The following is a 13,438-nucleotide window of genomic DNA, read 5'->3' as shown; positions in this document are numbered from 1 at the left end:
CGAGGCCTACGGCCACCTCTCAGAAGGGGTGCTCGTCCTCTCTAACGAGGCCTACGGCCACCTCTCAGAAGGGGTGCTCGTCCTCTCTAACGAGGCCTACGACCACCTCTCAGAAGGGGTGCTCGTCCTCTCTAACGAGGCCTACGGCCACCTCTCAGAAGGGGTGCTCGTCCTCTCTAACGAGGCCTACGGCCACCTCTCAGAAGGGGTGCTCGTCTTCTCTAACGAGGCCTACGGCCACCTCTCAGAAGGGGTGCTCGTCCTCTCTAACGAGGCCTACGGCCACCTCTCAGAAGGGGTGCTCGTCGTCTCTAACGAGGCCTACGGCCACCTCTCAGAAGGGGTGCTCGTCTTCTCTAACGAGGCCTACTGCCACCTCTCAGAAGGGGTGCTCGTCCTCTCTAACGAGGCCTACGGCCACCTCTCAGAAGGGGTGCTCGTCCTCTCTAACGAGGCCTACGGCCACCTCTCAGAAGAGGTGCTCGTCGTCTCTAACGAGGCCTACGGCCACCTCTCAGAAGGGGTGCTCGTCCTCTCTAACGAGGCCTACGGCCACCTCTCAGAAGAGGTGCTCGTCGTCTCTAACGAGGCCTACGGCCACCTCTCAGAAGGGGTGCTCGTCCTCTCTAACGAGGCCTACGGCCACCTCTCAGAAGAGGTGCTTGTCCCCTGCCGTTCCTTTCACCACCACGTCTTCCTCCTCCCACTGCTTGACCTCTATTGTGACCTGGATCACCTGCCGGGTCCATGTCATCGCTATGTTGTTGCAGGTGGATACCTCTCATTTCACTATGTACTCTTAACCACAATGTGAAATCAATCATCAGTAATGAGCTGGCAGTATTGAAAAAAAAGCAATTCCAAGGGCCTGCATACATACACTCACTGGCCACTTTATTAGGTACACCTGCGTGTTTAACGCAAAAACCTGCTCCTTTGAACAGCGAATCATGTGGCTGCCTGCAACTCAATATATGGAGTCTATAGAGTAGAGAGCTTTAGTTGTTGTTCGACCAAACATTAGATAAGCAACTTTGACCGTGGTATGATTGTTGGTGTCAACATTTCAGAAACAGCTGCACTCCTGGGATTTTTACGCACTACAGTCTCTAGAGTTTACAGAGAACGGTGCGGTAAATAAAATACATTTAGTGAGAGCGGCAGTTCTGTGGGCAACAAAAAAACCCTTGTTAATGAGAGAGGTCAGAGGAGAACGTCCAGACTCATTCAGCTACGCAATCCTTACAAACCCCATAGCATATCATTACAGCAGTATGGACCGGTTAGCTAGCTACGCTATCCTTACGAACCACATAGCATATCATTACAGCAGTATGGACCGGTTAGCTAGCTATGCTATCCTTACAAACCACATAGCATATCATTACAGCAGTATGGACCGGTTAGCTAGCTACGCTATCCTTACAAACCCCATAGCATATCATTACAGCAGTATGGACCGGTTAGCTAGCTACGCTATCCTTACGAACCACATAGCATATCATTACAGCAGTATGGACCGGTTAGCTAGCTACGCTATCCTTACAAACCACATAGCATATCATTACAGAAGTATGGACCGGTATGTTAGCTAGCTACGCTATCCTTACAAACCGCACAGCATATCATTACAGCAGTATGGACCGGTTAGCTAGCTACGCTATCCTTACAAACCACATAGCATATCATTACAGCAGTATGGACTGGTATGTTAGCTAGCTACGCTATCCTTACAAACCACATAGCATATCATTACAGCAGTATGGACCGGTTAGCTAGCTACGCTATCCTTACAAACCACATAGCGTATCATTACAGCAGTATGTACCGGTATGTTAGCTAGCTATGCTATCCTTACAAACCACATAGCATATAATTACAGCAGTATGGACCGGTTAGCTAGCTACGCTATCCTTACAAACCACATAGCATATCATTACAGCAGTATGGACCGGTATGTTAGCTAGCTATGCTATCCTTACAAACCACATAGCATATAATTACAGCAGTATGGACTGGTATGTTAGCTAGCTACCTAATGCTAGTTGGCTACTAATACATTGAAATTGCCAGTATATTAACTATATTCTATCTAACTAACTACCCAACGTTTATTGACTTGATTATTCACCTCATTCTTAGCTAAGTGGTATAGTCGTTGTGCGTTCTCAATGGACATTGTTAATTCTGGCTATCTACTCCGATTTCAGAGCAGACACGTCTGAGTGTGACAGAGCACAGAATAACTGATGAATTTACAAACGCTCAATCTGACAACATCTGGATTTACCAACGCCCAGAGCGCACTCTAGATTGAATTTACGAAAAAAAACGAAATCGTAAAAATGTGTAGCTAGTCTTTTGTTATGCTATACAAGCTAGCAAGAGGTTTCATAGCGACAACATACATTTCTGGTAAACAGGGAAAACACAAGTACGCTCAACTGAAAGGATACCGTTAGTTTACGGTATACTGAAATGAACTAATAGTATGTAGTATATACTCATTAAGCATGTAGTATACAGTATGTTAGTATGGGTATTCGGACACAGATATTTAACAGCATTTACACCATACTTAGACAGCATTTACACATACTTAGACAGCATTTACACATACTTAGACAGCATTTACACCATACTTAGACAGCATTTACACATACTTAGACAGCATTTACACCATACTTAGACAGCATTTACACCATACTTAGACAGCATTTACACCATACTTAGACAGCATTTACACCATACTTAGACAGCATTTACACCATACTTAGACAGCATTTACACCATACTTAGACAGCATTTACACCATACTTAGACAGCATTTACACATACTTAGACAGCATTTACACCATACTTAGACAGCATTTACACCATACTTAGACAGCATTTACACCATACTTAGACAGCATTTACACCATACTTAGACAGCATTTACACATACTTAGACAGCATTTACACCATACTTAGACAGCATTTACACCATACTTAGACAGCATTTACACCATACTTAGACAGCATTTACACCATACTTAGACAGCATTTACACCATACTTAGACAGCATTTACACCATACTTAGACAGCATTTACACCATACTTAGACAGCATTTACACCATACTTAGACAGCATTTACACATACTTAGACAGCATTTACACCATACTTAGACAGCATTTACACCATACTTAGACAGCATTTACACATACTTAGACAGCATTTACACCATACTTAGACAGCATTTACACCATACTTAGACAGCATTTACACCATACTTAGACAGCATTTACACATACTTAGACAGCATTTACACCATACTTAGACAGCATTTACACCATACTTAGACATCATTTACACCATACTTAGACAGCATTTACACATACTTAGACAGCATTTACACACACTTAGACAGCATTTACACCATACTTAGACAGCATTTACACCATACTTAGACAGCATTTACACATACTTAGACAGCATTTACACCATACTTAGACAGCATTTACACATACTTAGACAGCATTTACACCATACTTAGACAGCATTTACACCATACTTAGACAGCATTTACACACACTTAGACAGCATTTACACCATACTTAGACAGCATTTACACACACTTAGACAGCATTTACACCATACTTAGACAGCATTTACACATCCTTAGACATACACAGAAGTATTACTGATGATGAATGATGTGATTTACTTTTATCTCTCTGTGTGTGTGTGTGTGTGTGTGTGTGTGTGTGTGTGTGTGTGTGTGTGTGTGTGTGTGTGTGTGTGTGTGTGCTGTGTCTGTGTGTGTGCGTGCGTGTGTGTGTGTGCGTGCGTGCGTGCGTGTGTGTGTGTGTGGCGTGTGTGTGTGTGCCTTCCCCAGGTATACATCATGCTGGCGAAGCCAGAGAAGAACGTCCGCAGTGCCTTCACCACATCTACCCAGGTCCGCATGCATGTAGGGGATGCCAAGACGGCCGCTAATGCTGCCAAACCCAAGACCATGGCCGGACTCTTCAGAAGGAAGGGGTCTGAAGAAAACCTCAGGTACTCTAAGGGTCAGGGGTCACCGGTTAGTAACCGAGTCAAAAGGGGCATGGCGGGCCTGTTCAGATGACATCTGGATCTGGGCGGGACTGTGTTAGGATTTAGGGGTTAGAGGTCACGTACTGGAGTCAGTTAGGATTTAGGGGTTTAGAGGTTAGATACTGGAGTCAGTTAGGATTTAGGGGTTAAAGGTCAGATACTGGAGTCAGTTAGGATTTAGGGGTTAGAGGTTAGGGGTTAGAGGTTAGGGTTTAGGGGTTAGAGGTTAGGGGTTAGGGTTTAGGGGTTAGAGTTTAGGAGTTAGAGGTTAGAGGTTAGAGGTTAGGGGTTAGGGGTTAGAGGTTAGAGGTTAGGGGTTAGAGGTTAGGGTTTAGGGGTTAGAGGTTAGGGGTTAGGGTTTAGGGGTTAGAGTTTAGCAGTTAGAGGTTAGAGATTAGAGGTTAGGGGTTAGGGGTTAGAGGTTAGGGGTTAGGGGTTAGTTAGGTATTAAACCCTGTTGTATTGTGTCATCCCCCTCCCAGCTCCAACGGTAAGTCAGTGTCGTGGTCTCAGAATGAGCGCAGCGGCTACAGACCCAACCTGTGGAAGAGGATGTCCATCCACATCAAGAAGAAAGAGGAGGTCAACCAGACAGCCGTCATTAAGCCCTTCTCTAAGGGGGCGGGCAACCTCGACCTCGCCCCCGCCACGCCCCAACTTGGGGACAGGGGGGCCTATGACGAACCTCAGGGGGCACAGCATTACCCCCCTGGAACATACCCCTGCCCTCCATCGCCTCATTTTGGAGAATACCGCCGCTGTCCCTCCTCACCCTCCACACTAACCCTGCCCACCGTCAGCCAAAGGGTTGGAGGCTTCCACCCCTGCCCTTCCTCGCCTCACGCTGGAACCTTCCACCCATGTCCCCCTCGGGGGGCTCAGGGATCCCAGGACGGAGAGGAGGTCAGGGCTCTGCCATCCTACATGACAGAAAGGCCTCAGACAAGGGCGTGTGGTGGGGTGGGCAAGATGGTGGGTGGTAATATTAGTAGTGGCGGTAGGGGTGTAGGTATTGGGGGCATAGGTGATACTGGTGTGGGTGATTTAGACATCGGTATAGGTGTTGGTGGTTTAGGTGACAGGGGTATTGGTGTGGGCACCGTGGGTAGTCAGCCCCAGGGTTCCACCATTATGGATCAGATTAGCTGTGTTGTGAATCGGTTCACCGCCAACATCAGCCAGCTTAACAACATGATGCTCCCTCTGGAAGGTGTTGACCCCCTTCCTTCGGGTCCAGGCCTCACCCCCGCACCATGCCCACCTCCTTACATCCTACCCCGCACCAGACAGCCAAATACCACAGTCACCACGTACGCTGAAGTAGCAGCCATCGCCGCCTCTAACCATGGCAACCCCCGGGTGGGCGGGGCGGTTGGTGTGGTCTACGGTCCTGGGGGCGGAGTGTGTGGTACGGCGGCGGTGAGAACCACAGAGCTGCTGGAGGAGCTGGCTGCTCTTGCCCCTCCGTCCCCGTTTAGAGACTCCTCCATGGAGTCGCCTGGTGCCGTGCCCCCCTCCCTGGCGTCAGAGTCTGCCCTGGGTGAGCCCCGCCCCCCGGGGAAATATGACAGACTGATGCTACGGCACTACAGCCAGAGCTCCTCCTCCCTGTAAACTCCTCCTCCTCCTCCTCCACTTCCCTATAAACTCCTCCTCCTCTTCCCCCTCCTCCCTGTAAACTCCTCCTCCTCTTCCTCCTCTTCCCTGTAAACTCCTCCCCCTCTTCCTCTTCCCTGTAAACTCCTCCTCCCCTTCCCTGTAAACTCCTCCTCCTCTTCCCTGTAAACTCCTCCTCCTCTGCCTCCTCTTCTCTGTAAACTCCTCCTACCCCTCTTCCCTGTAAACTCCTCCTCCGCTTCCTCCTCTTCCCTGTAAACTCCTCCTCCTCTTCCTCCTCTTCCCTGTAAACTCCTCCTCCTCTTCCCTGTAAACTCCTCCTCCTCTTCCCTGTAAACTCCTCCTCCTCTTCCGCCTCTTCCCTGTAAACTCCTCCTCCTCCACCTCCTCCTCCTCTTCCCTGTAAACTCCTCCTCCTCTTCCCTGTAAACTCCTCCTCCTCTACTAGAGATGTGTTCTGTGGAATAAGAGGTTTTGCATTTGGAGATGTAGTTGTGCACAGTTGGAGAAACAGGAAATGAGAGGAAGATGAGAGGAGAGCAGTACAATAGCGCTGGATGAGCTACACAATATTTACTCCACTTTATTTCCTTTCCTTGGATAAGAGCCATAGTTTCTCCCCACGTGAGAGTGATGGGGGGGACGCCGGGAGGAGAGACAAGGGGAGGGCCTCAGGACCGCAGTACAGCCACACTAAAGGGCCTCAGGACCACAGTACAGCCACACTAAAGGGCCTCAGGACCACAGTACAGCCACACTAAAGACTGAAAGGGCCTCAGGACCACAGTACAGCCACATTAAAGACTGAAGGGCCTCAGGACCACAGTACAGCCACACTAAAGACTGAAAGGGCCTCAGGACCACAGTACAGCCACATTAAAGACTGAAGGGCCTCAGGACCACAGTACAGCCACACTAAAGACTGAAGGGCCTCAGGACCACAGTACAGCCACACTAAAGGGCCTCAGGACCCAAGTACAGCCACACTAAAGACTGAAGGGCCTCAGGACCACAGTACAGCCACACTAAAGACTGAAAGGGCCTCAGGACCACAGTACAGCCACACTAAAGACTGAAGGGCCTCAGGACCACAGTACAGCCACACTAAAGACTGAAGGGCCTCAGGACCACAGTACAGCCACACTAAAGACTGAAGGGCCTCAGGACCACAGTACAGCCACACTAAAGACTAAAGGGCCTCAGGACCACAGTACAGCCACACTAGAGGGCCTCAGGACCACAGTACAGCCACACTAGAGGGCCTCAGGACCACAGTACAGCCACACTAAAGACTGAAAGGGCCTCAGGACCACAGTACAGCCACACTAGAGGGCATCAGGATCACAGTACAGCCACACTAGAGGGCCTCAGGACCACAGTACAGCCACACTAAAGACTGAAGGGCCTCAGGACCACAGTACAGCCACACTAAAGACTGAAAGGGCCTCAGGACCACAGTACAGCCACACTAAAGACTGAAAGGGCCTCAGGACCACAGTACAGCCACACTAAAGGGCCTCAGGACCACAGTACAGCCACACTAGAGGGCCTCAGGACCACAGTACAGCCACACTAAAGACTGAAGGGCCTCAGGACCACAGTACAGCCACACTAAAGACTGAAAGGGCCTCAGGACCACAGTACAGCCACACTAAAGACTGAAGGGCCTCAGGACCACAGTACAGCCACACTAAAGACTGAAGGGCATCAGGACCACAGTACAGCCACACTAAAGGGCCTCAGGACCACAGTACAGCCACACTAAAGACTGAAGGGCCTCAGGACCACAGTACAGCCACACTAAAGACTGAAAGGGCCTCAGGACCACAGTACAGCCACACTAAAGACTGAAGGGCCTCAGGACCACAGTACAGCCACACTAAAGACTGAAGGGGCCTCAGGACCACAGTACAGCCACACTAAAGACTGAAGGGCCTCAGGACCACAGTACAGCCACACTAGAGGGCCTCAGGACCACAGTACAGCCACACTAAAGGGCCTCAGGACCACAGTACAGCCACACTAGAGGGCCTCAGGACCACAGTACAGCCACACTAAAGACTGAAGGGCCTCAGGATCGCAGTACAGCCACACTAAAGACTGAAGGGCCTCAGGACCACAGTACAGCCACACTAAAGACTGAAGGGCCTCAGGATCACAGTACAGCCACACTAAAGACTGAAGGGCCTCAGGACCACAGTACAGCCACACTAAAGACTGAAGGGCCTCAGGACCACAGTACAGCCACACTAAAGACTGAAAGGGCCTCAGGACCACAGTACAGCCACACTAAAGACTGAAGGGCCTCAGGACCACAGTACAGCCACACTAAAGACTGAAAGGGCCTCAGGACCACAGTACAGCCACACTAAAGGGCCTCAGGACCACAGTACAGCCACACTAAAGACTGAAGGGCCTCAGGACCACAGTACAGCCACACTGAAGGGCCTCAGGACCACAGTACAGCCACACTAAAGACTGAAGGGCCTCAGGACCACAGTACAGCCACACAAAAGACTGAAAGGGCCTCAGGACCACAGTACAGCCACACTAAAGACTGAAAGGGCCTCAGGACCACAGTACAGCCACACTAAAGACTGAAGGGCCTCAGGACCACAGTACAGCCACACTAAAGGCTGAAGGGCCTCAGGACCACAGTACAGCCACACTAAAGACTGAAGGGCCTCAGGACCACAGTACAGCCACACTAAAGACTGAAGGGCCTCAGGACCACAGTACAGCCACACTAAAGACTGAAGGGCATCAGGACCACAGTACAGCCACACTAAAGGGCCTCAGGATCACAGTACAGCCACACTAAAGGCTGAAGGGCCTCAGGACCACAGTACAGCCACACTAAAGACTGAAGGGCCTCAGGACCACAGTACAGCCACACTAGAGGGCATCAGGATCACAGTACAGCCACATTAAAGACTGAAGGGCCTCAGGACCACAGTACAGCCACACTAAAGACTGAAGGGCCTCAGGATCGCAGTACAGCCACACTAAAGACTGAAAGGGCCTCAGGACCACAGTACAGCCACATTAAAGACTGAAAGGGCCTCAGGACCACAGTACAGCCACACTAAAGACTGAAGGGCCTCAGGACCACAGTACAGCCACATTAAAGACTGAAGGGCCTCAGGACCACAGTACAGCCACACTAAAGGCTGAAGGGCCTCAGGACCACAGTACAGCCACACTAAAGACTGAAAGGGCCTCAGGACCACAGTACAGCCACACTAAAGGGCCTCAGGACCACAGTACAGCCACACTAGAGGGCCTCAGGACCACAGTACAGCCACACTAAAGGGCCTCAGGACCACAGTACAGCCAAACTAAAGACTGAAGGGCCTCAGGACCACAGTACAGCCACACTAAAGACTGAAGGGCCTCAGGACCACAGTACAGCCACACTAAAGACTGAAGGGCCTCAGGACCACAGTACAGCCACACTAAAGACTGAAGGGCCTCAGGACCACAGTACAGCCACACTAAAGGCTGAAGGGCCTCAGGACCACAGTACAGCCACATCAAAGACTGAAAGGGCCTCAGGACCACAGTACAGCCACACTAAAGACTGAAGGGCCTCAGGATCACAGTACAGCCACACTAAAGACTGAAGGGCCTCAGGACCACAGTACAGCCACATTAAAGACTGAAGGGCCTCAGGACCACAGTACAGCCACACTAAAGACTGAAAGGGCCTCAGGACCACAGTACAGCCACACTAAAGACTGAAGGGCCTCAGGACCACAGTACAGCCACACTAAAGACTGAAGGGCCTCAGGACCACAGTACAGCCACACTAAAGACTGAAGGGCCTCAGGACCACAGTACAGCCACATTAAAGGCTGAAGGGCCTCAGGACCACAGTACAGCCACATTAAAGGCTGAAGGGCCTCAGGACCACAGTACAGCCACATTTAAGACTGAAGACTAGAAATAAAGACATGCTGTTGTTGCCAGCTGGGCTGATGGGTGACTGACTGCCTGGCTAACACCTGATTAAATCAACAAAGCCTCAGTTTCTGAGAGCACAGATGGACGACACAACACATCGATTGTAACAGTCCCGAGCTAGGTTCTCCTGAGTTAAGGCATGTATCTGGACGCACTGACAGCTGGGTAGTAGGGAGGAGCAATAATGACTATGCCACACCTACGTCACAACCTCGTCCAATCAGAGGTAACTTCACCAGACTCACTGCCTCCTGATAGGTGTTGGGAGATAGGTCATAATTCAGACAATGACTGGGCCTGTTGCTGTTCTTCTTCTGTTTTAGTCCCTGCTCAGTGACAGTGACACTTCTTTCAGTGGGAATCACTACCTAGACGAAACCTCCAAAACTGCTCAATTCCTGGCAGGAAACCTACGACATGACAATAAATCACCTGACTTCTCTGTGTGGGAGGAGTACCAGAGCCTAACCCTAACCCTAACCCTTAACCCTAACCCTAACCCTATACCTAACCCTAACCCTATACCTAACCCAACCCTAACCCTAACCCTACCTAACCCCTAACCCTATACCTAAACCTAACCCTAACCCCTAACCCCTAACCCTAACCCTAACCCTATCCCTAACCCTATCCCTAACCCTAACCCTATACCTAACCCTAACCCCTTACCCTAACCCTATACCTAACCCTTAACCCTAACCCTAACCCTTAACCCTAACCCTATACCTAACCCTAACCCTAACCCTTAACCCTTACCCTTAACCCTAACCCTTAACCCTATACCTAACCCTATACCTAACCCTAACCCTAACCCTTACCCTTAACCCTAACCCTATACCTAACCCTAACCCTAACCCTTACCCTAACCCTTAACCGTAACCCTTAACCCTAACCCTAACCCTTAACCCTAACCCTTACCCTAACCCTATACCTAACCCTTAACCCTAACCCTAACCCTTAACCCTAACCCTATACCTAACCCTAACCCTTAACCCTTACCCTAACCCTAACCCTATACTTAACCCTAACCCTTAACCCTAACCCTAACCCTTAACCCTAACCCTTAACCCTAACCCTTAACCCTAACCCCAACTCCTAACCCTAACCCCTAACCCTAACCCCTAACCCTACATCAGTTCTGTCTTCTAGGACTCCTCCCCCAGCCTGTATAACTCTTGTAGGACTCCTCCCCCAGCCTGGATAACTCTTCTAGGACTCCTCCCCCAGCCTGGATAACTCTTCTAGGACTCCTCCCCCAGCCTGGATAACTCTTGTAGGACTCCTCCCCCAGCCTGGATAACTCTTCTAGGACTCCTCCCCCAGCCTGGATAAATCTTCTAGGACTCCTCCCCCAGCCTGGATAACTCTTGTAGGACTCCTCCCCCAGCCTGGATAACTCTTGTAGGACTCCTCCCCCAGCCTGGAAAACTAAATCAGAACAGCATAAAAACTATTTACAGATCGTACAAAACACTACTACTAGTACTACTACTACTACTACTACTACTACTACTATTAATACTACTACTACTGTTACTACTACTACTACTACTACTACTACTACTACTGTTACTACTACTACTACTGTTACTACTACTACTACTACTACTACTGTTACTACTGCTACTACTACTACTACTGTTACTACTGCTACTACTACTGTTACTACTACTACTACTGTTACTACTACTACTACTACTACTACTACTGTTACTACTACTACTACTACTACTACTGCTGCAACTACTACTGCTACTACTACTACTGTTGCTACTGCTACTACTACTACTGTTGCTACTACTACTACTACTACTACTACTACTACTGTTACTACTGCTACTACTACTACTACTGTTACTACTACTAATGTTTCTACTACTGCTACTAATACTACTGCTACTACTACTACTGTTACTACTACTGTTAGTACTACTACTACTACTACTACTACTGTTACTAATACTACTACTACTACTACTACTACTACTACTACTGTTACTACTACTGCTACTAATACTACTACTACTACTGTTAGTTCTACTACTACTGTTAGTTCTACTACTACTGTTACTACTACTACTACTACTGTTACTACTACTACTACCACTACTAATACTACTACTGCTACTACTGTTAGTTCTACTACTACTGTTAGCTACTACTACTGTTACTACTACTACTACTACTACTACTGTTACTACTACTACTACTACTACTGTTACTGCTACTACTACTAGTGATGTTACTAACTCTACTGTTACTACTACTACTACTGTTACTACTGCTACTACTACTGCTACCACTTCTACTACTGCTACTACTACTACTACTACTACTACTACTACTACTACTACTACTACTATTGTTACTACTACTACTACTACTACTGTTACTATTACTGCTCCTACTACTACTACTACTACTACTTATACTACTATTGTTACTACTACTACTACTGTTTCTACTACTACTATTACTACTATTACTATTGCTACTACTGCTACTACTTGTAGTCGTAGTATTAATAGCAGTAGTAGTAGTAGTAGTAACAATAGTAGTATTTGGTAGTAGTTGTAGTAGTAACAGTAGTAACAGTAGTAGTAGCAGTAGTAGTAACAGTAGCAACTGTAGTAACAGTAGTAGTAACAGTAGTACCAGTACCAGTAGTAACAGTAGTAGTACCAGTAGTAACAGTAGTAGTAGTAGTAGTAACAATAGTAGTAGGAGTAGTACCAGTAGTAGTAGTACCAGTAGTAACAGTAGTAGTACTAACAGTAGTAACAGTAGTAGTAGTACCAGTAGTAACAGTAGTAACAGTAGTAGTACTAACAGTAGTAACAGTAGTAGTACTAACAGTAGTAACAGTAGTAGTACTAACAGTAGTAACAGTAGTAGTAGTACTAACAGTAGTAACAGTAGTAGTAGTACCAGTAGTAACAGTAGTAACAGTAGTAGTACTAACAGTAGTAACAGTAGTAGTAGTAACAGTACCAGTAGTAACAGTAGTAACAGTAGTAGTTCTAACAGTAGTAACAGTAGTAGTAGTAACAGTAGTAGTAGTAACAGTAGTAACAGTAGTAGTAGTAGTACCAGTAGTAATAGTAGTAACAGTAGTAGTAGTAGTACCAGTAGTAATAGTAGTAACAGTAGTAGTAGTAGTACCAGTAGTAACAGTAGTAGTAGTAGTAGTACACCTTTAAGGTATAACATAAGGTATGTTATTAAAGTAGCTGTCCAGTGTTTCCAGATTTCTATGAAACATGACCTATAACTATCTACAATGTTAGTGATAGTTAGTGATAGTTTTCTTTCCAAAAATCGTACTTAAGTTTGTTAAAAAGCAGTGTTTCTTTGTTTGAATGGTGTGGATTTATACCCCAACAACAGAATGGTGTGGGTTTATACCCCAACAACAGAATGGTGTGGGTTTATACCCCAACAACAGAATGGTGTGGGTTTATACCCCAACAACAGAATGGTGTGGGTTTATACCCCAACAACAGAATGGTGTGGGTTTATACCCCCAACAACAGAATGGTGTGGATTTATACCCCAACAACAGAATGGTGTGGGTTTATACCCCCAACAACAGAATGGCATGGGTTTATACCCCAACAACAGAATGGTGTGGGTTTATACCCCAACAACAGAATGGTCTGGGTTTATACCCCAACATCAGAATGGTGTGGGTTTATACCCCAACAACAGAATGGTGTGGGTGTATACCCCAACAACAGAATGGTGTGGGTTTATACCCCAACAACAGAATGGTGTG

General features: G+C 47.5%; 1 protein-coding gene across 1 annotated transcript in view; it reads left to right on the top strand.

Moving 5' to 3' along the window:
• The window catches only part of LOC106592356 (metabotropic glutamate receptor 5), a 123,236-nt gene extending 116,666 nt beyond the window's left edge, over positions 1-6,570 (top strand). The window contains exons 16-17 of the mRNA XM_045690269.2: positions 3,881-4,044; positions 4,566-6,570. Of these exons, the coding sequence (XP_045546225.2) occupies positions 3,881-4,044; positions 4,566-5,697 (1,296 nt within the window). The 3' untranslated portion in view covers positions 5,698-6,570. The remainder of the gene's footprint in view (positions 1-3,880; positions 4,045-4,565) is intronic.
• Positions 6,571-13,438: the final 6,868 nt, after the last annotated feature.

This window comes from Salmo salar, chromosome 11 (genome assembly GCF_965601325.2).
Source record: "Salmo salar chromosome 11, fSalSal1, whole genome shotgun sequence".
Classification (NCBI taxonomy): domain Eukaryota; kingdom Metazoa; phylum Chordata; class Actinopteri; order Salmoniformes; family Salmonidae; genus Salmo; species Salmo salar.
The sequence above is the reverse complement of the archived record's forward strand: the minus strand, read 5'-3'. Positions and strand labels throughout refer to the sequence as shown.